At 38.8% G+C, this 24,358-nt stretch overlaps 3 protein-coding genes across 4 annotated transcripts in view; 1 reads left to right on the top strand and 2 right to left on the bottom strand.

Annotated features, from left to right (window-relative positions):
• Positions 1-1,920: 1,920 nt before the first annotated feature.
• On the top strand, positions 1,921-7,602 carry si:dkey-26c10.5 (natural killer cells antigen CD94). 2 transcript variants are annotated; one of them, XM_081597684.1, is made up of 7 exons: positions 1,921-2,170; positions 2,283-2,375; positions 4,747-4,851; positions 5,091-5,207; positions 5,757-5,908; positions 6,011-6,108; positions 7,197-7,602. In XM_081597684.1, exons 1-7 carry the CDS (start codon positions 2,083-2,085, stop codon positions 7,321-7,323), a joined length of 780 nt encoding a protein of 259 aa, XP_081453810.1. In that variant the 5' UTR covers positions 1,921-2,082; the 3' UTR covers positions 7,324-7,602. The 2 variants fall into 2 exon arrangements, with proteins under 2 accessions (XP_081453810.1, XP_008429706.1); XM_008431484.3 differs by lacking the exons at positions 1,921-2,170; positions 2,283-2,375 and adding an exon at positions 4,507-4,671.
• trpv6 (transient receptor potential cation channel, subfamily V, member 6) lies at positions 7,596-21,295 on the bottom strand. Its single transcript, XM_008431487.3, has 17 exons — positions 16,367-21,295; positions 16,081-16,228; positions 15,884-15,981; positions 15,680-15,802; positions 13,975-14,115; positions 13,731-13,829; positions 13,392-13,567; positions 13,176-13,322; positions 12,621-12,700; positions 12,388-12,523; positions 11,255-11,341; positions 11,089-11,165; positions 10,829-10,994; positions 10,624-10,690; positions 10,273-10,541; positions 10,076-10,182; positions 7,596-8,085 (listed from the first exon to the last, which is right to left on the bottom strand). The coding sequence occupies exons 2-17, from the start codon at positions 16,209-16,211 to the stop codon at positions 7,851-7,853; spliced, it is 2,139 nt and encodes a 712-aa protein (XP_008429709.1). The 5' UTR covers positions 16,212-16,228; positions 16,367-21,295; the 3' UTR covers positions 7,596-7,850.
• A 171-nt stretch (positions 21,296-21,466) lies between these two features.
• ephb6 (eph receptor B6) overlaps positions 21,467-24,358 on the bottom strand; it is a 62,084-nt gene continuing 59,192 nt past the window's right edge. Inside the window, exons 17-19 of the mRNA XM_081597680.1 lie at positions 23,803-23,987; positions 23,558-23,716; positions 21,467-22,830 (exon numbers count right to left, since the gene is read on the bottom strand). Of these exons, the coding sequence (XP_081453806.1) occupies positions 22,725-22,830; positions 23,558-23,716; positions 23,803-23,987 (450 nt within the window). The 3' untranslated portion in view covers positions 21,467-22,724. The remainder of the gene's footprint in view (positions 22,831-23,557; positions 23,717-23,802; positions 23,988-24,358) is intronic.

The following is a 24,358-nucleotide window of genomic DNA, read 5'->3' on the forward strand; positions in this document are numbered from 1 at the left end:
AGACAGGCAGCTCTTTTTTATAGATTACTGTACACTAAAAGGTTGCATTGTGCCCTTGTTTATATTTTTAATAATGTAATTCTGTAAAGACAAAATGTGTCTGGTGGTTTATAGCTCTGATTTACATTTCTTGCTAAATTGCAGGTTTGAATATTGCAAAACTTTCCTATAACAAAATAGACCTGCAGAAAGAAATTACTAATAAAATATCTTACCTATGCATAGTTGTACGCTCTATATAGAGATTTATCTCACAATTTTGCAATTTATCATGGTTTATTAAGCTCTGAAAGCTGAGAGGCTTTGTTAATATTCTGTCCTACAATGCGGTAAGATGTGCCCTTTTTTTTTAGCACCTGCCCCTTCAGTGGTCTCTGCACGGCCCTGCATGTTTCAGTCTTGGGATGCTGTTTTTCTGCCACATGTAGGGTTTCTCATCAAGACCCCACTCTTAAACTTGACTTCTTATACATTTCTTTGTCAGTTAGTTTGACACCACAAACAGCTGAGGGTTTTGGTTTCTACAAGCGAAGAACGCGACGTTGCAGCAACCAAAAGCCAGACAGAGCGCCATCAACTCGGCTTCCTTCTAGCATCTCGCAAGTTCTGAACACACACAGTAGCAGCACCAAGGACCCATTGTTTATTCTGGGAAAAACATTACAAACAACAGCAGAAAATTTTTTTTTTATTTTAAATACAGTGAGCATCAGTGCTCAGTTTGTTTACATGTAAGTAGCGGAAAACTTGATAGACAGTGAATAATTTCAAAATAAGCAAGTGAAAAAAAGGGTCTCATTAAATGATGGCTTCATATCACTTCATCAACATATTCTGAGTCCGCTTCATTAGGAATTATCTTGTCTATAAATGTTTAGAGCAAAACCAATACATGTGCATCACAATAAATTCATTGAACGATTAAGTAATACCAATAGATACAATTTTAATTTAAAATGTATCCGTCAGTTCATTACATGGACTGATGAATTTAATGGGTTTATTTCTGTTAATCTGAATGATTATGGCTAATGAGAAACAAGAATTCAACGTTGAGAATATTAGACCAGATCAATGTAAAAAGTAATGCTTCCTTACATTTATTAATAAATGTTTGAGGGGTACCACTAATTGTGGCAGGATTTATACTTTATTAAACAAAACTAATTATTCATATTGCATTGATTGTTGTGATGTGTATCTGGAGCAGCTGATATGCATTGCCTTTTAGATATTGGTTAGAAACCATTTTTAGACTAAAATAATAACGTTGTTCCTAACTTTCCTTAGAGACGGACATTTCTTTAGTCTTTCTTTAGATCTTTTAATCTATGTCATGTAGTCAGATGGGTTCTTGATTTGCAGTTTTCTTTTTATAGTCTTTTGCATGTTTAAAAAAAAATTACTTCAAGGTATCGAACTGAAAAGAGCTGAATAGACACACATAATACTTTGAGGATATTTAATTGCAATACATTTCAAAAACAATGCCTTCCATTTCACAGTTCTTCATTATATATAACAAAATATGTCAGGCTTTTATGTGGTAAAAAAAATAAAAATAAAGCCCAAGGAGGTAAATGATTTCATAGCATTTAACCTATGTCATAGCTTTCTCTAAGTCATAGCATAGACTTAGAGAAATTCTTCTCTAAGTCTTTCTCTAAGGGAAGACTTAGAGAAGAATTTCTCTTTTCTAAGTCTTTCCTCTGAATAATAAAAAAAAAAGATTATTATCACATATTGCACTGCTTTCAAGTGAGCTAAGAGGTGATGCAAGATCAAACCCCAAAAGTTTTTTGTCCGTTTTATACGTGCGGTTTAGGGGAAGGGCAGAATTAAATAAAATAAAAAGAAATGTTTAAGGGGAAGTGATGAGTCTTCTTTGAAATGAGTCACACGTTGACTGGACATAAGGAGCTGCTCTTTTTTCTTTATAACCAATTTGACCTATACATATTTGCAACTAAGCATCATTCTATATTTGTGCTTGAACTTTGAAAAAGTAACATAACCTTAATTGTCAGAGACCTTAAACTCTCTGGGTGAATACAAATTTAGGGAATTAACACAAAGGCAGCCATGGAGATGCAGGAGATCCCCACAGAGAGCCCACAAAGCAACGAAGAGGAGGCAGCAGGTGAGCCGATGCTGGAAGTGATAACTCAAGGTGAGGAAAAGATATTTAGTGAATTAGCACACAGGATGGTGCTCAGGTGTTTAAATTAATTGTGTGTAAATTTGAAAGTGAGCTCCAGATGTGTTTGTATTTTTGTCTTTAGAGGAAGCAGAACCAGTCCGTTACGAAAGCCTGCAAACTCCGTCTGAGGATGTCTATGTAGAAGCCTTTCCTCCAGCAGTCAAACCAGGAGATGGTATGTCTGCAAATCAGAAATTGAGCATTTTTCTTTTGGATGTACAGCAAAGACTAGAGAACAGGACAAGTGAGGAAAATGTCTCAGCTGAATTAACCATACGTCTAAAATGTAAAATGCTTCAGCATGTTACTTAGTCTGGATAAGGTAATTTTGTGATGCATTAAAAGGTGCATCTTCTTTAACAGTTTTTTTTCTTTAGCATTTTTGCATGCAATATTTTTTAGCATTGTTCACATTTTAAATAATAAAAAATGTCAGGTTTGGGAAAGTGATTGAATCAGACACAGTCATGGAGACTGTCAGGGAGTCCAAAAAGCAGTGAAGGAGCAGATGAGCTGATACTGGAGGTGATAACTCATGGTGAGCAAAATATTAATTAGCATTGATCAAATTTTTAATAAAAAAAATAATTTTAGAAATTATTTAACCTCAGCTGGTCTCACACTGCTGCAAAAAAGGTGTAGTTTTACTTATGCATGTTTCTGCACGTCTAATGAAACCGAACCGATATATTTGCATATCAGCATTAATATAGTGTCCATGTGTTTTAAACACAGCAGAAATGAACATTCACAAAATAAATAATGTGTAGTACTAAAATAAAAATAAAAACAGCTAAATTTAAAAGAGATCACTTTAGTATGTCATAGAAATGAACAGGCTGAGAGTCAGTTAGTGGTGGGGGCTTTCACGCTCTAAAAGATTTGAAATGGTTTCTAGTTTTTGGTTTTGCAAAGGGCAGCAGTAACAACTGTGGGTCTGCATACTTGAAGTGTGTGAATTTTTTTGTTCAGCAAACAACTCATTTACATATAGAGGAAGAAAGGAATCGTTCTTCCTCATTTTATAACCATTTCCCCATGTAAATTTATAAAAGAAATACGTAATAAACAGCATGAATTTCTATCTGGTTAAATACAAGAGATGCTACATGCATTTTAAGAAAATGCTATTCATTTTGAATAGTATTTAATCAATCTGTAACCCAGATGTTAAATGTTTATCCACAGATTTACAGAGCTAAATTTAGCAGACATGTCAGTTTACGTTTATTCCGGGTTTTCTAAATTGAATAGTCGTTTGTTCGTTTTTGTTTTTTTTGCCAAACTACCATTTAGATAACACATGATTCTATACAGGTGGCGATATATCAAAATAAGCCTCTCTGCTATGTTACTGTTCAGAGTACAATTTAAATACGGACCTTCTGAAACGAAACATTATTCTCCCTGCTCTCTGGAGTTGGGCTTTAGGTGATGGGAGCTTTTCACCGCTGATTTTTCTTGGGTCCGTTACGAAAGCCTGCAAAAAATGTGGACGAATCACAGAAAGTTTTGTGTCTCTGTGACCTTTCTCGTAAGAGCTGTAGTAATTTCATTTTCTTGTTGGGAAGTCAAAATTTTTGAAGGCTGGCTATGCCTCTCAGAAATGGATAAAAAGTTACGATTTTGAACCCTGTAGGTCCCCCATGCCTTATGAGCAAAGTCACCAAATTTCAAGACGACTGATCAAACCTTTTACAGAGTTTGATCAAAAGCAGAAGCTATAAGCAGCCAAAACAAGGTCAAGGTTGCAAGTTCAATCAAAGATGAATGACTTCCTGTTTGTTGCAGAAGCACAGGGAAAGGAAAGTTTTGGATATTTGTAGAGAAGTTCTACAAGTGTATCAAATTTCATGCCATTACAAAAAAGTAAAGTAAATAGGGAAGGTGTTTTAAAAGATTCTATTGGGACTTTTGCAAGAGCCTGGTGTGTTCTCAATAGTCTGTGAGTTTTCATAGTGTAATATTGAGAAATGCACATCTACAACTAAAGCTTCTTGAGCTATTTTCCTATTGCTGTCTAAATGGTTTTGAACACGACCTTGTTCTAATTACTATTCCTGCACTGAAGTTGTCAGCATACGCTCGTTATGATGTGTGTGACCCAAACACGGATCTAATATGGCTTCCAGTGAAACCCTATCTCTTGTTTTGGAGTACAAAGTCTCTATTGAGACTCTGTTTCTTCAAGAGAAAGAGATTAAAGCTTGGGGGTATTCAAGGACAAGCTCTGTGCTACGTGAATAATTTAGAAATTACTGGGCGTTGTCATGGTGCTTGAGGTGGGAGGGAGACTCTTTAAACTCTACCAAAGACACACTTGAGCTAGAACACAAAAGAATAAGCACCCTGCCTGGCACGCAGTAGGACAGCTTTCTAAATGTACATCAAATTTTTTCGCAGCTATTTTGAGGATAAAAAAGAGAAACCAGATGAAGCAAAATTGTCAGTTGAGCTGCAGGGAAAGAAAGGTAGGGATGAAGTGTTTTTTCCACTCTGACGGTGGTCTTAGTAAGTGCTCACTGACATTTGGTTCTCCTCTTCAGGCAAACAGGATGAAGGAAAAACAGGACGGCACCGTCTGCTGGGTTTCATCCTCGCAATAATCTGCCTCATTCTTCTCGTAGTGGTCGTCGTTCTCGGTGTGAAACGTGAGTACGCGCCGCCATGCATTAGTGCAACTAAATCACACACCTATGTCGGATCTAAAGTAGGTTATTATAGCAGACAGTGAAAACCCAGCATGCTTTAGGAAGCAATATCTTATTCTTTGATCCAGCTTTCATTACAACAACAGATCTCCCATGCAGTCCATTGCTGGCTGCAGAGCTGCAGCCTGAGGGTGCTGTTCTTGCCCTCATATCTCTTCTCAATGTCCTCTGTCTTCTAGTCCAAACTCAACCCACACCCTGCCAAGGAAATAGCAGATTTAATGACCGACAAAGGCCTTCTCCAACATGCAGCCTGGAGGACTGCCAGAACCGCTTCCCAAAGATGACATTCAAGAGTAAGTGTACATTTGACAAAATAAACCTTTAAACATCCGATACTTTATCTTTTATTGTATTTTTCAAGATAGTTTTGTTTTACCAGACCTTTGTCTGATCAGAAGTTATCCAATCTTTCTGCAGGTGTTTTGCTTTTCGTCTCGTTCTCTCTGACCATGACAGCAAATTCCACTGACAAATAAGAACAAAACAAAGTATCAAACCTTGAAAACAGCCCAGAGCAGATTAACAATATGTCGAAGGCATTTAAAGTTGTTACTCAACTGTGGGAGCAAAGTTGTTGAGATCTTTTTTGTTATGGTGTTGGTCATTTCACTCGTAAACTATGTTGCACTTCTGTAGTTTACAGGGTTGTAGGAACCATCAGTTTGTAATTTTGGATCATTTTGAAAGCACTCATGACAGAAATGACTGTATTGAGCGTAAAAAAATAAAAACTTTTTTATTTACCTAAACATCTGTATTAGTGAAAATTTACAGAGTTTTTTTTTTTTTATCATATTTTTTTGTGTTAGGCTTTAACGCACCTGATCTGCCTCATCTTTTAGAGCTTCCCTGCCGGCAGTGCGCCAGCGGCTGGCTCACCTTTGGCACATCCTGTTTCTTCCTGTCCACCACCAGACTGACCTGGTCTGAGAGTCAGAAGAACTGCAGCTCCAGTGGAGGATCTCTGGCTATTGTTACTAACCAGACTGTTCAGGTTTGCACTGTGACACTTGTTGTTGTCCCTTTTAGCAGTTTGTTAGGTTATAATTATTTGCACAGTGCATTTTGTGCAAATCTTTTTCTGCTTTTGCTCTAGAATTTCCTGACAAGGAAAGGGAATCTGAAGTACTGGATTGGACTGAGACATGAAGACTCCACATGGAACTGGGTCAACACCAATGAACTCCAGCAGAGGTGAATGTAGAGAAATAATGTACATGGAACATTCAATGATGATTCCGATGATTTATGAAACAACTGACATCTAAATATTGATCCGTTTTATAATCGTGTTAAATAATTTATCCTAATTTTTCTGCTTTGTTTTGCCTGAAATAAGGCGATTTTGAATCAGATACCTATTAATTCAGCTCAAATATTTGACCAGGTGGGGGCACTCATGGGCTGTGTATACAGAAACCAACAGGTCATTTAATCATCAGATTGGGAAAAATGATAAAAATAAAAATAAAACCCACGATATCACAGCAGATCATCTCTGTCCTGATGAATGTGAATTTTACACCACTCCTTCGAAATGAAAAAATGCTGCTTCTGTTGTGTTAACAAAACCTAAAAAACTGTAACTCCTGTTCTGCTTTCACTCAACTAGCTGAATTGATTTATAACATTTTGGTCCTGATTTTAAAGGCTCTTCATGGTCATGCTCCATTATATTTATAGGATCTTCTAGAGCCAAACCTCTACAACAATACTAAGGTCAAACCAGTCGCTCTTAGATACTGAGGTTTAATCAGAAAAGTAAAGATGATCATGTCTTCACTGCTTCAGCCCCAAAACTGAAATAATCTACCGATGCATATAAGAGCGTCTCACAATCTCAAGAGGTGCTTATGACAACCTTCCTCTGCTTTTTCCGCGTTTGAATTAAATAGAGCTTCACATCTTAACTTTATATTATTTTTGCATGTTTTAAATCTTTTTAAACTAATTACTTTATTCATGTATTCCATGTGTTTTTCCTTTTTAACTCCAATGAGTTATTTTGTTTTTACCGTGCAGGACTTGGTGCAGATTGTTTGTTGCTAAGTGCTTCATTAATAAAGTTGACATTAACATATACACACACTATGCATTTGTGATACATTTATCAAAAATGCGAGTGGGACTAAATAAAAAAAAATGCAATTCATTTCTCCATTTTAGAACCGAGGCAAATTTTGTTTTCGACATGGCAAGATAAAGACACTTCACTTTCATAAGAACTTAATATTCTGTATATTCAGTTTGGTCGTTAACATTGATTGTTGTTATGTTTGCAGCTACTGGACTGAAGCTGTACACGGTGGAGACTGTGCCTATCTGAACAGTGACGGCCCGGCTGAGAAGAACTGGGACAGAGCTTCCTGTCAGTCCACCACCTACTTCATCTGTCAGCAGCAGTTCTGATGGAAACTGTCTCATCAGCAATCGTCTCCATAGCAACACAACCAATAGCTTGTTCTCACGCCACACTCCAATCATATCCAAGCTTCTTAGATAAAAATATATATTAAATTTGTGGACTAAATCCAATGTATGCCATTGAATTATACTTACTGCTGTAGTATGATTTGTGCCTTAGCAGTTTAACTTTCATCAACTATGATGTTTTACGATGATACATTTCATGTCGACTCAAATAAACACCAGTAGATTTGTTTTAATAACGCTTTATTCTCATACAAACGTGTGCGTTCACCTTTTTGTCACGTGGAATGTTTCAATATTATGTTCCCTCTGTATACATTTCTGCTACATACAATTTTTTTTGACATATATTGCTATAAAAAAATAACATGCTTCACTATAGCTTAATAATACTGCAAGAATAATTGCACAGTTCACTACAAGAAAAAAAACCCCAGATACATCTTCAAGTCAGCGGCGTGTCGTTGCTTCGAAAAGTTTAGATTATGATCAGGTAGAGTTTCGCTTTAAACGTATCTGATGTCCTGCATCTCCATCGGCTCCTTCTGCTCCATCTCCAAACTGTTCCGAATCATCTCCCACCCCTTCTGTGCCTTCCTCTTGCCTGTGTTTTTGTGTCGGAGCACCGGGCTGTCCTTCGCTGAGTCTGACTTTTCGACGCCCTCCTTCTCATCCAGGCTAGAGAAGACCTTGACGTAGCGTCGCATCTTTTGCATCAGGGGGTCGTTCCTGTCTTCCACTCTGCAGAAGAGGAGCTTCAGTAAGTCGCAGTCGGCGAACTTTTATGGAACATGAACAGCGTTCAAACTCAAAACACGCTCTTGGACTGGAGGTCACGTTTCATTTCAGTCAAGTCAAATTAAAAAAGTAAACGTGGTGCTGATCATTTTCATCCCTTTTGATAGTTTGTATATTTACGACTTTGTGGCAATCTATTTGATTTCCTTGGATAGAAAACATGTTTGACTTGTTTGAATAATAGTGTGAAGATAAGATTGTTTGGTAACCAGGATAAGTTTGGAATGGATGAACTGAATGGTTGGATTAATTCAGTTCCTATAGCAGCTTGCTTTAATGTGAACAGAAACATCTATAAGACTGTTTCGGCTGACAAAATGTTTGTTTGACTCTCCGCTTTTATTTGTGCTTTACTGTTAAGTTGCTGTGTAGTTTAGCCACCACCAGGGGGAGCACCACCCTTGAAGGTCCCTTCCACTTTTAACTGATTGATTACCCAGAGATCTTTTCTGTGCCAGTTCTACTGAAAAGAGTTTTTCTAAAATGAAAAATAAAACAGAGTAGAGCAATTAAAAATGACATTAAAAAAATTAAATTGAAAGTAAATAAACTGCTGCAAAGGTAACTTTTTAAACTAAACCTCACTTTAAGTTACAGTATGAGACTTTGGAATGCTTTAGGACAACAATACACTGGTTAATTATAAAAGTTGTGCCTTTTTACCGTAAAGAATCAGCAGATCTTCAGTTTGATCTTTTCAGTACATGTTTTTTTCAGAAAGTCAAACAAATCAATTTATCTCTGAGGCTATTTTCATTCTACAGGAGGTTTGTCTCATCTAGCAGAGAATGTGGTTTGGGAGGGGCTTGTTAAAAACAACAACAACAACAAAAAAATCTTAAGTGCAAAAAGTCTTTAATGCATAAAATACTGAATTTTTTTCTTCTACAAATAGTGAAGTGACATTTCCATTCGAGGTCCAAAGCAATGAAGAAAAAAAGTGATGATAAATATGTGGAAAACATCATTAGAATAATAAAATAAACCACCACAGGCTTTCATATTGAATGATTTCCACTGGTTTGATTATAATCCAGCACTTTCCGAGGACAAGGATCTCACACATTCATGATCAATCAATTCCCTCCTTCTTTTTTTTGTTTATCACAATGCCCTCTAAATTTTTTTCACATTTTATCCTAAGCCAACATCAGTATTTCACTCAGGTTTTAAAGGACAAACCAAGACAAAAATGCTACATGCTTTTGAAGATTTTTACAAAATGTGGGTCTGAAAATTGTGGAGTGAATTTATTTTCAGGCTCCTTCAGTCCATCTTTATAAAACCTCCTATCTCTGCAAAAACAACTACAAGTCTTCTGAGGCGATTCTCTGCCAGTTTTGACCAACTAGAGGCTGATTTTTATTTGATATTTGTCTTTAAAGAGCATCTCAGACTCAGAATGAACGTTAAGTGTTTGTCGACTGCAATTTTTAGGTTTAGCTACTGATCCTTGGGTTGTTGGATGCTTTAATGTACATCATTTCTTGGATTTCTGGATGTTTGTTCAGGGTCGTTAACCTGCTGGTGGGTAAAGCATCAGCTCATTTTTAAGTCTTTTGCAGCTTCTAACCGATTTTTGTCTGGAATTGTTTCATCCATCCTGCGACAGACTGGCGACCTGTCCAGGGTGACCCCGCCTCTCGCCTGGTACGCTAGCTGGAGATAGGCACCAGCAACCCTCCCGACCCCACTAAGGGACAAGGGTGTAAGAAAATAGATGGATGGATGTTTCGTCCATCTGAATGTTAAATGACTTGTAGCCACAGTGATTTTCTTACAAACTTAAAGTGGCACTTTTTTTATTATTATTTTGAGCCAATTTAAGATCTGATTTGAAGAGTTTGTTTTTAGTAATAGCCTTTTCCGGCTCTTGTTATCATACACTATTTAAACAATTTATCTCTTTGAGATCTGAGCCGCATTCTCTTACCTGAGATACCAGCGCTCTTTAAGGCCGAAGCTGAGCCCACACACGCCGAGCCGAGGCCACAGACAGCGAGGAAGCCTCCTCTCCAGCATCAAAGTCGTGGCTACAACCTGAACAACAAATATCCCAGCTGTAAGCATGACGCAGCAGTGCTGAATCCACGCTGACAGGGTGATGACGTGAGCACTCTTCACAGCTACCTGAGTCCTCCAGAGCTCGTCTCTCTCTTGGGCCACCCTCCACTGTGTGTCACTCATCATGGCGATCAGCACGTTGCTCAGCAGCAGGTAGCAGCCCATAGACAAGCAGACGTGCAGCACGTGGACGATGGGGGGTGTTGTGAAGGTGTGGTCCACAGGCAGGTCGATCAGTCCCACGCTGAGCTCAAACACGGAGAAGAGGGTGATGGGGTAGGACGTGTACTGAGGGATAGAACTTGGGTCTTGGGTCATGTAGACCATCCAAAGAGCTAAGGGGGAGATTAGACAAACATGTGAGCGAGAAAAACTATTTCGAAAAATGTAAAAACAACACCAAGAATAAACACTTACAGGTGGAAAAACCGATGAGGACAATGACACTCAGCCACATAAACTTTGTCAGGTCTCCAAATATAATCTAGGAGGAAATGAAAGAAAGAGGATTTTTAAAAAAAAAAGCCACATAAATCACACTGTCACATTGTACTGTACCATTAACAGCTGTAATATGTTGGCGTATTGCAAAGCAACACATAACTTTGACACTCCTTCTCACCTTCTGTATCATGATGACGTACGGGCCGAGCATTTCAAACCCACGAGCGAAGAACATGACGTTGCACCAGCCAAGAAGCAGACACACCGCCATCACTTCCCTTTCCCTGTGCACCTCACATACTCTGAACACACACAGCAGCACCACCAAGGTCGCGTAGCTTATTCTGCACAAAACATCACAGACAACAACAGAAGCGTCAAACAACATGTCTGTGAATTTTGCTGTTGTGTCCCTGCTGTAAAAATGTTTTTATTTACAGTATGACATGGAAGGGTCCTCCCAATGCCGTCTGGCCGAAGTAACGCTTTGCTCCGACTCTCAGTATATCAGGGATCTGTTGGTAAAATGACACAGAGGGGGATGCTTTAGCACACACAACTGCTTCATAAAAGCATAAAGATAGGACATGAGTCATGTGCTGACCTCCAGCACCAGGATGAGTATAGCTCCCAGGACGCTGATGACCTCTCCAGCCAGCCGCAGACTGTCGCCATAAGTCACATAACTCTCCTGAAGAAGGAGCAGGAAAATACAGTGAGCAGTTTGATGTTTACATCCATGTGGTGGGATAAAAAAAACCCCTGAAAACTTTGTCGACTGAATAGTTTGAAGATGAGTTAAAAAAGGGAACATTAGGAAACATGCCTTCACACCAGTTCATCAACATCTAGTTTGTTTATAGACGTTCAGAGGAACAGGTGAGCAAATACATGTGAATCACAATAAATGGGAATATCATTGAACAGCTAATTAATTTCCAAAATTAAAACTATATGGCATAAATTCATTAGACACATAGTTATGTTTTAAATGGGTTTACTTCTGTTAATCTGGACGATTGTGACTCAAGAACTTTAATTCTCAGAATATGATATTATAACCTCAGAACTATAAATTTAAAAATAAAACATCTCCTCCATATTTCCTGTATGTGATTCCTTAAAGTGTTGTGGCACTACTGCTTTTTTAAACAAAATTATTACTTTTGTTGTGGTATTTTGTTTTAACTAAATAATGCATGTAATCTAATTAAATGATAGATTACAGATTATGCAACTGAAACACAGTTTATTTATTCACCATGGATGGTTATTAAAGAAGTATAAACGCTGTGTTCCAGGTATAAAGAAATTACTGCATATAAAAGAAATGTATCTGTTTAGATACATGTTTGATGTGAAATCACTTTAAATTAATTAAACTTAAAGTCGACGTAGTTAAATAGGACATGATTGTTTCCAATGAGAAACTTAATTATAATCATTTATCTAAATAATATAAATTATGTCACATTGTATCTTCAGATTTTAACTGTCAAGCTGAGTCTGAATGCAAAATCTGTGCTTCTAAACAGGAATCTCCGATAAATACAATAATAAAAAAAAATGTTATCAATTATTACAAATTATTTGATAAAGTTAAATCTGCTCAAGTAAGCTTCAAACATTATGTAACTGCACTGTTGAGGTTTGCTTATGCTCAAAAAACAGTTTTAATTGTATGTGGTAAACCTAAAACTTCAACATTTGTGCTATGAATTCATGAGTGCAACCCACATTGAGGGTCTTCTGAACCCGGATGGTTTTGTCCCTGTCCGTGTCTGTGTAGTTCCTGTCAGCGTCCTTTAGAGGGCGGAAGATACAGGACAGGGTGAAGGTCCCTATGTACAGGAGATACAGGAGCAGAAGCAGTCTGACGTAGGAGAGGTGGAGAAAAAACACTGTTAAAAACACGGTGTATCCATCTACATTTCATTTATTCTTTTTACTCCGCACAAAGATGAAACTACCTGAGGTAATATTTTCCATACAGATTCCACTTCAGTCTGACCAGCTGCCTCACAGGAGTCACCTCCAGAATCCCCCTCGCCTTTAAAAAACAAACAAACTAAGTATTATTTTTCCACTGCAATATTCATACTTACTAAAATACTAAAATATATTTACCAATTTGAAATATTTGCCAATATTTCAAATTAGTAAATATAATTGTTTTCATAACACAAATTTGACCAAATCTCAAATTACAGTGGCAACCACATGGTATATGTGTGGACAAACAGCACGAGTAAATACATTTGTTTTCTTCCCAATCCTTTTCAAGCTACATCCATTTATTGTTTCTGTGTTAACTACAGTAGCATTACATAAAACATTAACTGGACAACCTAGACAATGTTTTGTCTGTACTGCATGCATCTTTATTGTACATATTTCTCCATATATGTATATATATTACCCAGTTAAGGGTATGACATGCATTTTTGTCTTTTTCTTATATACGGTGCAAAATGAATCGATAAATCAAACCAAATACTAAATCTTAACACCTATGTGATCTCTACCTCTCTCTTCTGGCTGCTCACTATCACTTCCAGCACCGACATGTTGTCAGCCCACGAGTCGATTTCAGTCAGGTCGTACAGGTGGGAGCTCAAGGGGCCCAGGCTCCACTGGACGACGCGCCTTTTATTAACCAGGTGCTGAAACACCTGAGAGAAACGCTGCATTAGTGAAATACTCTGCCCCAGCTTTCTTTTCCTCCTGTGCTCTGCACTCACCACGATGTTTCCCTCCTTGGCAGCCAGCTTGAAAGGTGTGAGGCCTCTGTTGTTGGGCACCATGTCGAGGGGCACCGGCTGGTCCAGCTCCACATCACGGGCCAATATCAGGTCAATGGCTTGGCACGCTGTGGTCTTATTGGGCTGCAGGATTAAAATGTGAAGCAGTGTGTTTCCTAGAAGATGAGATGGAGATAAAAGCCAAATAAATTAAAATAAAATAAAGGCATATTAACAGAGTTTATTTGTAAATTTTTTGTTATAGTTGGAACCACATGTCATGTTATTATGTCAGTCAATCGTAATTAAATTTCCAATTCTTGAACTGGGATTTCAGACCTAGAGAGTCTTGGATCCTGGTGCTGGCCCCAGCGTCGATCAGCATGGCGATGATGTCCTCATTACCGGTACAAGCAGCAAAAGACAGGATGTGCTCACCTGTAGCGCAAACACAGATGTATAAAAATGATTTTTATCACATGGAAAGACAACACAGAAGTTTATTTTACACAAATACCCCAAAAATACCAGAAACAAATCAATATCCCTGGTATGTTGTTATTGCGAGATTGTGCTGACTTACCGCAGTAAAAAAGTCCTCCTATCCTCTTCCTGAAATACAGACCAGTGACTCGAGGGTTGATGACATCTCCTCCACGGCTGATCAGATGACGAACCAGGTTGAGGTTCTGATTCACTACAGCGATGTGAAGAGGAGTGACACCTGAGGTACAGACAGATAAACAACGTTATGGCCATTTTTGAAAAGTGTAAGTCTTAAAAAAAGGCAGCATGTTAGATTAGAAAGATTTATTTATCTAGCGTGACTTTAATTTGAAAAGAAAGAAATTAATTCCCAAAATTAATGATTATTAACTTCAATATATATATATATTTTTATTATCTGGAAATAAATAATCAACTGAATTTGACAGAACCGCATTAAAAACTGGATTAAACTGAGTCTGACTAAATGATTTGATTGGATATCAATAAATTGGATAAATTGTATTTTCAAATGTAGCCTCTAAATAAAGAAAACACAAGTTCACTCAGAAAGGTCATAATGGTCCACTGTTGAAGAGAGAAGGCTGGTCAACCTCCTGTTCTCAGTTTATTTACCAAAGTCACAGTTTCAGAACCCATAAAATATTCGATCGTACCATTTCAAATGTTTGAAGTCATTTTATTGAGATGGCAGAGAAAATACTGGAGCAATCAAAGTTTTCCCAGGTTGCCCAGCACTAACCCGATGATAAAAAGCATTAAGTGACATCTCTGATAAGCAGCTGACTGCAGGCTAGCAACTCAAGCAAATAACCTGAGAAATATCTAGTCCTCTTTTGGTTATACTGTAAAGAGCAGAAGAAACACAAAAGTATAATTTCCTTATCAATAAGCAGTTTATGAAAAGCTGCTTATGTTTGCTTAGATTCAAATTAGCAATTTAATTAAATGTTATAGATGTTAAAATGACAGATAGTAAATTAATTCTTTTCTTCTAAATTTTTGTGTAAATACTGGGAAACAGTGACGGTTTTCCTCAAGGCCCCCATACAGAGTCCAACAAGGAGATTTTAGGCATTTAAAAAGTTGTGCAACTGGAAACGTCTCAGTAAGTATTTCACCAGACAATTAATAAAAACAACAAGAACATGTCAACAATCAAACTGATCATTTCGCCCCCCAAAACTACCTTCTGATATAAGCAGCTAATTCCCAACACTGCGAGCAAACCAAACTATTTCAAAGAAGTCAGAAGGTTTTGGTGCGCTAAAGCATGTTAGAAATCTCAGCAGCCTGCAGAAACAGCAGTGGGACACCTGAGGCAAAAAGTGCAGCTTTTTATCTCAGGTGTCCCATAGTTTTTTAGTTCAAAGTGAAGCTTCGAACTAAAATGACTCTGAGTGCTAATCTGCATGTCAACGGCCTTGTTATCATGAACAGTTGAAATGCACCCAGCTAGCCCGGCTGATGATACATTTCATTGTTTACCGCTCTCCTCTAGCGGAGGGAAAAGCTGTAAAGACCAAGATTTGGACAATTTATTTACACTTACATCAGCAAATTTTGCTTTGTCTAAAGATTTGATGAAATCTAATTTTACATGTTTGCTACTTCGAATCAGAATCGTCTTTTTTTTAAATTTTAGATTCTGTCTGCTGTTCATTTGCTTTTTCCTCTACTTATCGCACGTCTAGTTGGGTTTCTCTCTTTTAACAGTAAGACTTTGACATTTTAATAATGTGCATCTCTGTTTAAGTTTAGGCGTGTTAACACTCTTGAACCTTGAAAAAGCTCAGAGGTCATGGCCTCATTGATGAGGTCGGGAGCTCCGTCCATCAGAGCCACGGCGGCGTCCAGGTTGTCGTTCATCACAGCAACGTGAAGAGCCGTCTCACCGAGGGAGCCTGAGTGACGGGAATTATTTTAATGTTACAGTGATGATAAACACTACAAAAAGGTTTCTTTTTTATTAGTGCTATTCCTACCTCTCTCAAATATGTTGGTGGAAGCACAGCTCAGTAACTTCTTTATGCAGCCAACACTGTTGTCTTTAGCCGCGTAGAAGAGAGGAATGTCATTTATGCTGCAAAACAATACGAAAGCCACAAAATGTAAACTTTTAATGCATTCTGGCAAAAAAAAAAAAAAAAAACAGTTGCAGTGACTTCAGGTAATGTAATACTTTTTTGTATAGTAGAGAAATGTCTCGTCCAGCATTTCGTTCCATCCTTTCTTGTTCTGAAGGCGAAACCTCAGCTGGGTCCACCAGTGGTTGAGCTCGCTGGGAGCAGATCTAGCCAGAGACGGAGACATGGAGTCCTGATGTTCAACTGGAAAAGTGATATGCAAGGGTTTTAGTTATTTACAGGTCAACATACCCGATTTAGGTCTACATTTGCAATGAGTGTGAATAATTTTAAAAGCAGAAACATCTTCTTTAGGCGTTTGAAAGTGAAAGGCCGTCTTACCCTCACAGAAAAAAAAAGCGCTGCTTCTCTTCTTTTACAACTCCTCAGTCATAACCCTTAAAATTTGGGCTCAGCAACTTGAAAATGTCCCTGAGTGGAAATCCCAGAGGCTTTGCAATTATATATGACCCCAGCGTGGAAGGGGAGGAGCCATGTGGTGGGACTGGGAATGAATGGGCGGGGAGAGGACAGGTGAGGCAGGGACAGTGAGGTGGTAATGAGCAGGTATAGACTTTACCTGCTGGTTACAGAAATACCACAGAGAAAGTTGTGTTTGAAGCTTCGGTCCACTTGTTGACTTTGAGCACCTTCATCATGATGATTTAAAATTACCAGTGAAGCTCACTTACTTTTAGGGTGAAGGGATGCTGGTTCCAATCCCTGACATTCCCAGAGCTCTAAAGTGTGTACTTCTCTGTCAAGATGTTTTTTGTGAAGCAAAAATGTAAACTTTTTCCACACATATGATACAATTTTGGTTCAGTAAGATTAAAACGAATTAAAACATGCCAAAATTTTGTTACAGAAGTTTGCACACCCTTAAACCAAAGATTTTTTTGAAGCATAATCAAAAAAGCGTTCCTGTCAGCAGTCAGTCATTCACGTTTCCCATGAAGTAAACTGAATTCGATTAACCTCGAATAATAATAATTCACTTGTCTTAACTGAATTTTCTTTACTTTTCCTCATTTGCTAAAGCCATTTACAGAGAAATGACCAAGGTCATTGTTTAAAGGTATCAGTCAGGATAAAGATGCATGAGACAGTGAATTTAGTAACAGGTTATTGTGTAAAATGTGAGACAAAATTGAAATCAGTAAAACTCTTCAAAATTACTGACAAGACTGACAGTCATCAGGGAAGCTGCCAAGAGGCTCGACAGGAGGAAATCATCCAGATCTGGCTAAAAGTTTGTGTGCGATTGTGTTGCCATCTGATAAAACTGAACTTTTGGGCAATTATCTACAGAGAACATTTGGTAAAGAATCGACACTGAACCTCACCTAAAGAACACTATTCCTTATGTCATATATAAGGAATAAATCCAGACATCCAGTATCATGCTCTGGGGCTGCTTTTCTGCAGATGCAGCAGTTTTACGGTTTGTTTTTATCAGGGGAGATTAAATTATGACCAAATATCAGCTGGCTTTGATCCAAAACTTTGAGGTTTTAGTTTGAAACCTAAACGTGAAAAGGGATTTCATATTTCAGCATCATAGTGCGTCTGAGCTCACATCTAAAATTGTGCAGGAATAACTTGAAAGAAAAAACATTTGAGCCAGGGTCAGAATTATTTATCATGGTCTTCATTTTTTACATCCCAGAAAGGAGAGTGTGGACTTTATGGAGGCCATTACCAGGCCGATCTGCATTCCCCTTCGTTACCAACAAAACCTGCATGGCCTCTATAAAAATTCTGCAGCTTTATGACTATCCTCACTTCATGGTCAATGCTTTGGGTGAACGGTTAGGCAAACCGGTTTGGAAATTGCTCAAACGCAGGATTGTAATCTAAACCTCGCATCAAGCCATGTCGGTCCAAGCTGCAGGATCTTTTTAAATTGCTCTAAAAGTTGGAGAAATTGCTGGGGAAAGGAAGAAGACGACGACGTGATTTTTCTGCGTGTTGCAGCTTGCTCTAGCAAACACCTTGCAAATGGCTTCATTCACAGTGATTTAACATGTTGGGCGCCATTCATGTGTCAACAGGAGCGATCACAAAAACGGTAATTGCTGCAGTTCAAAGACCTTAATGATCATTTAGAGGAAGGCAGGCAGCGTCATCTCCAATAAGGCCTTGTCACTTTCCTCACAGAGCATAAAAACAAAACAAAAAGTTTCATCTGTAAAAAAAAAAAAAAAAAAAGGAGAAACTGAGCTTTTATTTAACAGATTTTACTCCAAAACAGCTACATCACATGTAAACTACTGATTCAGTAGAATTATACAACAATCTGGTCACCCAGGTTGTCGTGTAAGAGTATTTTCCTGTATCGTTTATAGCTCGTGACTCAGGCGGAGAGGTTAGCCGCAGGATAAACAGGGTTTAGGCAGACACTATAGGAGGCCCCGGTGATGACTGCGCAAATGGCCGTCATTTCATATTGTGGAGATAATAGCTGTTTACCAGACAGGGAGCACGGATTTTTAAGCACTGTCATAAAGACCGGCGGCTTCCACGCTGTTAATGTCTTTATAGGGAAACAATAACACCATAAAAAACATGACTTTGTGGTTTTCATGCAAGTGTTTCAGGACCCAGGCCTTATTAATTTGAGTCGGGCTGCCGTCGAAAACATTCATTACATGTGTAGATGGTGCATTTAGGGCAGCTGGCACTCATTCAAGGCCTCGTGTTACATGATTATTATGTAAGAGGCGCAGCAGTGAAATATAATTAATAAAAAAAACAAACAAACCTATTAAAGTTTCAAACATCGATTGTTTCTTGTATTTATTGTTAGATTTAAACATCTTTATATCATTATTAAATATGATCGTTCCTCCCGATGACGCCATTTGGTCCGGTGGAAAATTCCATGTAATCCGAGTCTCCCTCTGAGTGTCTCTAACATATTTGGAAATGTACAACAACAACAAAAAAGACGATTTAAAATGATAAAATGTGATAACAGATTCTACTTCTGGTGGGGAATGAAGTAGGACATCCTCACATGTATTCCTACATAAAATGGCTGAAATGTGCATTATGTCAGGTGAACATGGTTAGAAACCTCAGACAATTACTTTGGTGGAGTAAGAGTGAACAGCATTCTGAAGCCCTCTGACCAAAACTGTGGCAGTTCATGAACGCAGAAAGGGATTTGAAGAATGAAAAGATTCTCCATCATCTATTCATGCATTATCTTACGCTTAATCTGGGGTCGGGTCACGGAGGCCGCAGCCTAAACATAGAGGACAGACTTCCCCCAGGAATCCCAAGACCAGTAAAGACGCAGTCCCTCAGGTGTGTCCTGGATCTTCCTCCGAGTCTCGTTCTGGTGGGAACACATCACCAGGAAGCATCCTAACCAGATCCTAGAGCCTCTCAACTGGCTCCTTTTGATGCGGAGCAGCAGCGGCTCTACTCTGATCCCCCCGTGGATGACCGAGCATCTCATCAAGTCTCTAAAGGAAAGATCCAGACATCCAAAAACTCCTCAGATGTAATTATGGAACCTGTAGCAGCCTCAGCTAAACCCTTGGGAAACAGAAATAAAAGATTCTGGGCTGAGCCAAAACCTGGATCTTGATCTCATTGACAATGATCCTTTGGGATGACTTGAAATGGTCATAACCCGCTCATCCGACAGAGCAATGGGTCAGAACCTCCTCAGACAGATGTCATAGACTGGTAAATGGTTACAGGAGGCATCACACAGAAGCTATTTCTGCCAGAGTCTGTTGATACGATGAAGCTGGAGATCAAAACACTGAAACATTGCCCCGTCGTTTGTTTTAAATAAGAACTGAATTATGAATTTATTAATGAAAAGAAACTGAAGAGGGTTTTGTATTCCGCCTAAAACTGCTTTGCAGAAAGAAAGGTTCTCATTTCCCAGGTTTGTTTTGGGAAATGTTTCCACAAATTTGACAATATACTTTCACTGAATATATTTTGTGTTATCAGTCTATAACAAATGTGTTTCAAGTAAAGTTTAATTGACATACTGAAGACTTTATTCTCAATAACATAGATTTTATTTGGTATATATGCAGAGTAATATAGTCTGTGAACCAATTGAGACCAAACTTCAATGAAACAAAAAAATTCTCTACAAATGTATCGGGTTATGTCATAACCAGGTGCTAAGATGAGTGTCGTGTCTTACAGAGGGGTCACCGACTGCCCTGCAGCCGGATGTTTAATGAAAATAGGACATGCGGGTGAAGTAATATGATGTGCATGAAATCTTGGTTTCGTTTTAGATCTGTTCTGCCATCAGCAGCTGGGGGAGATGAGGGCTACCAGGGTCTGTGTCTGCATTTGGGCTGGTGCTGATCCACAGATCCTAAGCTGAGATTCTGCTAAAAGCTGCTGATCTGTGGAACAAAAGGAACAACAAGTTCACTCTGAAACACTGTGAAGGTGATGTCACAAGGTGACTGCAATACTGAAAAAGATTTATTTCTCACTAAGATGGTTATATTCAGGACACTTTGAACATTATTTAAACCTAGGTATTTATGGAAATCTGCGCAAACACATGATATGAAATGTTTCAAATGGTTTTAATAGACTTCATCTGAGACAGGCTCATTAAGAAATTGCATGAATTATGCAAAACTGTTTCCAAAATGTAAAATGGGCAAGTTTAAAAAAAAAGATGAAGATATAATTTCCTTAGCTGTAGTATTCTTACTATTGATAATAATTTATTCTCTTTATTATAAATAAAGGATGCTGTTGCTAGAACTGTTGCCTTGCAGCAAGGAGGTCCTGAGTCTGAATCCCGGCCTGGGGTCTGTTTTCACAGAGTTTGCATTTTATCTCCGGGTACTCCAGGTTCCTCCCACTGTAAAAAACATGAGGCCGATTCATTTTTGTTAAATTCCTATTAGGAGTTATGTGTATGCATGGTTGCTTTTCTTTACATAAGCATGCAGTGGACAGGCAACATGTCCAGCAGGGTGTTTCTGCTCCCGATCCCCTAATTTCTTGCACTGTTCTTTTCATTTAGAGAAATAAAAGTACAAATACAAAAGCCTGCCACAATTCATAGTTTTTGTAAAAAAAAAAATTAAAACCATTTTCTTCTGATGTCACAATTAGGCACTGTACTATGTTGATCAGTCGCTTAATACCAATAAACACTTTGCTGTAAAAATATATTAAAGTTTATGGGTGAGAACACTTTTATAAGACGCTGTGTCTTATAAAAGTGCTGCTTTTATAAGAAAATGGTTGAATAGCTCATTACTTTTTCTTCTATTTAAATACTGTGATTTATGACAGAAAACTTTAATACATCATCTGTACATCATTAGAAAACTCTAAATTATTTAAATATAACTTAAAACAATAAAAAGTTATCAGAAAATCTTACAATGTTAATTTCGCTAATAAAGACAAACTGAAAGGAAAGAATAAACAATGCTTTTTTTGTTTTTTAAATAAAATCATATTTATTTTACAAATTTGCACAATTACAGAATAGTGGTGAACCCTCATACAAATAAACTGCTAGAAGTGTGTGTAGCCTGACACACTCATCTCTAATGCATCCACACACACACACACACACACACACACACACGCACACACACACACACACACACACACACACACAAAATCATGTTACAGCAAAAATCCTGGTGGACATAACAGCACAGTCATCCTTACAACACACACACGCACACACACGCAGACACACACACGTGCTTCTGTCAAACTGCCACAAAGCATCTTGCTTCCTCCAGGTGTAAATCAGATCAGATTTTCTCCGTCTTTCCCGTTTCTCACATTCACCATGCTCCAGTGACTGGGTGTCTTTACTCAGGCAATTGAATGAAACAGAGGTGACGTGTGAAATGTACACATACGGTGCTGCTGGCTTCTGTTTCTGTCACGGTTCTGGTGAAATTTTAATGTGGGAGGTCTGCCGTCACCGAGGACGGCGCGGACCGTAAGAGAGGAGCTTCTTCTAGACCTGGATTTGCCTTCTAAAAGGACACAACATGGCTTAGAGTGTTCATACAAAAACATTTTCATTTGAGTTTTCCCAGTGACTTACTGACTTTGGATTGGTGGTTTATCGCACTTTTGCTTAAACACTAAACAAACTTTATATTTTTCTGAAAGCAAAATTCAGCCACTGTAGGCTGTTAGGTAGTTTGGTTGTTTAAGTAGAGAGGAAGTGATAGAGCTTTACAAATAACTAAAAAAATAATAATAATAACAAAACCTTTGATTGTCTTCACGCAATTCTTTGTGAGGAAAGATCTCCTTGAGTTTTCTTTTTATTATTTAAGAAAAACCTTTTTTGTTGTTTTACTTCATTTGGAACGGGTGAAATGGGATAGAGTCTCAGCGAGAAAGGGCAAAGAATGATGATGAAAAGACAAGTGAAAAGCACAGGAAAAAAGAAACGTTAAAGTCCTCTTCAGAAATCTTACAAACCTCCGTTTGACCTGGACTTCAGCTCCCATGGTGCACCTTTCTTCTGTTCTTTCCAGTGGGAGGGCGTTCCGTTACCGTGGTGCATCAGGTTTTTTTTTAAGAATATACAGTTCAGAGTGACGCTTTTAGCGGGTCCTCTTTTTCCGTTTCTGCTTAATTGCAAGTGCCCCCATGAAATAAAAATGACGAGTGACAGGAGGTGGAAACCGGGACAGATTGTGCTCTGGCTGCGGCCTCAGACCTCCACCTGGCCCTGCGTCAGGTGGGCCCTGAGCTGCTGGGCTGCGCTGAAGATTTTCCTCTGATGGCCCAGCAGGTTCACACCAAGGTTCTGGACATCTCTGAACGAGACACAGAGAGAAGGGCAGTCCAGTTAGCAACAAGCAGCAATCAGTTCAGCTTCACGTCGGCAATTTCAGACGCTTACCATCAGCCAGTGTGTGTTTTTGATAATTGTCTTGTTGGAACTCACAATGGTTTCCCAGTGCAAAACATCAGAATTTAGATTTTGTTCTAAGTTGAAAATTGAGGCAGAAGTCCTTCTTAATAATTATTATTGCATCCCCTTTGATGCACCACTTCTACTGAGCCTCATCATAATGCACCCATCACCATGCTTTACAGTTCATATGACATTCTTCACTTTGATTATTCCAAGTTTACTTCAAAAAAGGTCTAATCTCTGTCCCTAAACTTTTTCACAAATGACATTTGACCTGTTCTCACCATCCTACTAAGAATCTGTAGATGGAGCTGAAGGTTAGTTTGATGGCAACAAGATCGTCCTACCTCAAAAACGTGGCTCATCACCAAAGCTGAATGATTAAAAATATCAGGGGAAACGTGAAAGAAGGTGGTGAGCAATTATAAAAAGAGCTTGTTTACTGTGACACCCACTAAAATGGTTTTCCGCGGATTACTGAGAAACACAGAGAAACACAAAGAACTTATTCTTCTTGAAAATAGTACCCTTTGATCTTGTGACATATCACGAGGGCATGCAAACTTCTGACAAGACCTGCTGAATATTTTTCAACCTGAAATTGTAGAAATGACTCTTGAACTTACTCCATGGTGAGTATGCTGACTCTGTCTAACGTGTCTATGTTTGCCCGATCAAACTCCTCCTGATATCTCTCCATCCTCAGCGCTTTCAGCCAATCGCCGACGGTCACCACTGCCGTCAAGTCTGTGGGCGTGGGGCTGAGCAGCGGTTGCGAGCAGCTCCTGCAAACGCCAAAAACAACAGGATGAGATGCATTGTTGCGGAGAAACTTGAACCGGTGCGTGTTTCGAAGCTGCTGCTGCCTCACCGAGTTGGCTCGGCCTTGAGGGAGGCAGGGTGCCTGATGAGCCGATCCAAGGAGGAGAGGAGCTGGTCGAAGCCTGGCCGCTCTCCTCGTTCGGCCTGCCAGCACTGAAGCATCAGGGAGTGGAGGGCAGGGGGGCAGTTGTGAGGTGGAGGGAGCCGATACTGATCTGCTACCGCCTTCATCACCTGCAGACACACAGGCACCGAATGCCCAGGTTACGCACGGATGAAGAGAGACGAGGCTCCCGGAAAAGGTCAATGTGTGCTTGTAAGAGCATTTGGAGGAACACTATGGAGATTTTAGCGCTTTGGCATTTTGTGAACTACTAAAATATTCAAGAAGCAGGGAGAAAGGGAGCGCATTTATTCTGTATCAGCATGTATATGTAAAATCAAAAACAAGCAAAAAAGTAGAAATGTGCACAAAAATTATTCCTGCAAACCCTCTATGAGTTTAAATGTAATCAATCTAGGCATTCTGGAGAGGGTCTACATTTCCAGGGGGGAAAGCAGTTCTGCACAGTTTTGGACTGCAGTGAGTATGCAGTATGCTCACC

The sequence above is a fragment of the Poecilia reticulata genome, chromosome 16 (genome assembly GCF_904066995.2).
Source record: "Poecilia reticulata chromosome 16, P_reticulata-male-v2, whole genome shotgun sequence".
Classification (NCBI taxonomy): Eukaryota; Metazoa; Chordata; class Actinopteri; order Cyprinodontiformes; family Poeciliidae; genus Poecilia; species Poecilia reticulata.

Bases quoted from the DNA above. Each gene is read 5' to 3' on its own strand.
- si:dkey-26c10.5 (XM_081597684.1), top strand. From the start codon at position 2,083: ATGGAGATGCAGGAGATCCCCACAGAGAGCCCACAAAGCAACGAAGAG. The intron at 2,171-2,282 runs GTGAGGAAAAGA...TTTTGTCTTTAG, and splicing joins GCTGGAAGTGATAACTCAAG to AGGAAGCAGAACCAGTCCGT. The intron at 6,109-7,196 runs GTGAATGTAGAG...TTATGTTTGCAG, and splicing joins ACCAATGAACTCCAGCAGAG to CTACTGGACTGAAGCTGTAC.
- trpv6 (XM_008431487.3), bottom strand. From the start codon at position 16,211: ATGTCTCCGTCTCTGGCTAGATCTGCTCCCAGCGAGCTCAACCACTGG. The intron at 10,995-11,088 runs GTAAATAAAAAC...TGTTTTGTGCAG, and splicing joins GGACCCTTCCATGTCATACT to AATAAGCTACGCGACCTTGG. The intron at 8,086-10,075 runs GTAAGAGAATGC...CCTCTTCTGCAG, and splicing joins AAAGAGCGCTGGTATCTCAG to AGTGGAAGACAGGAACGACC.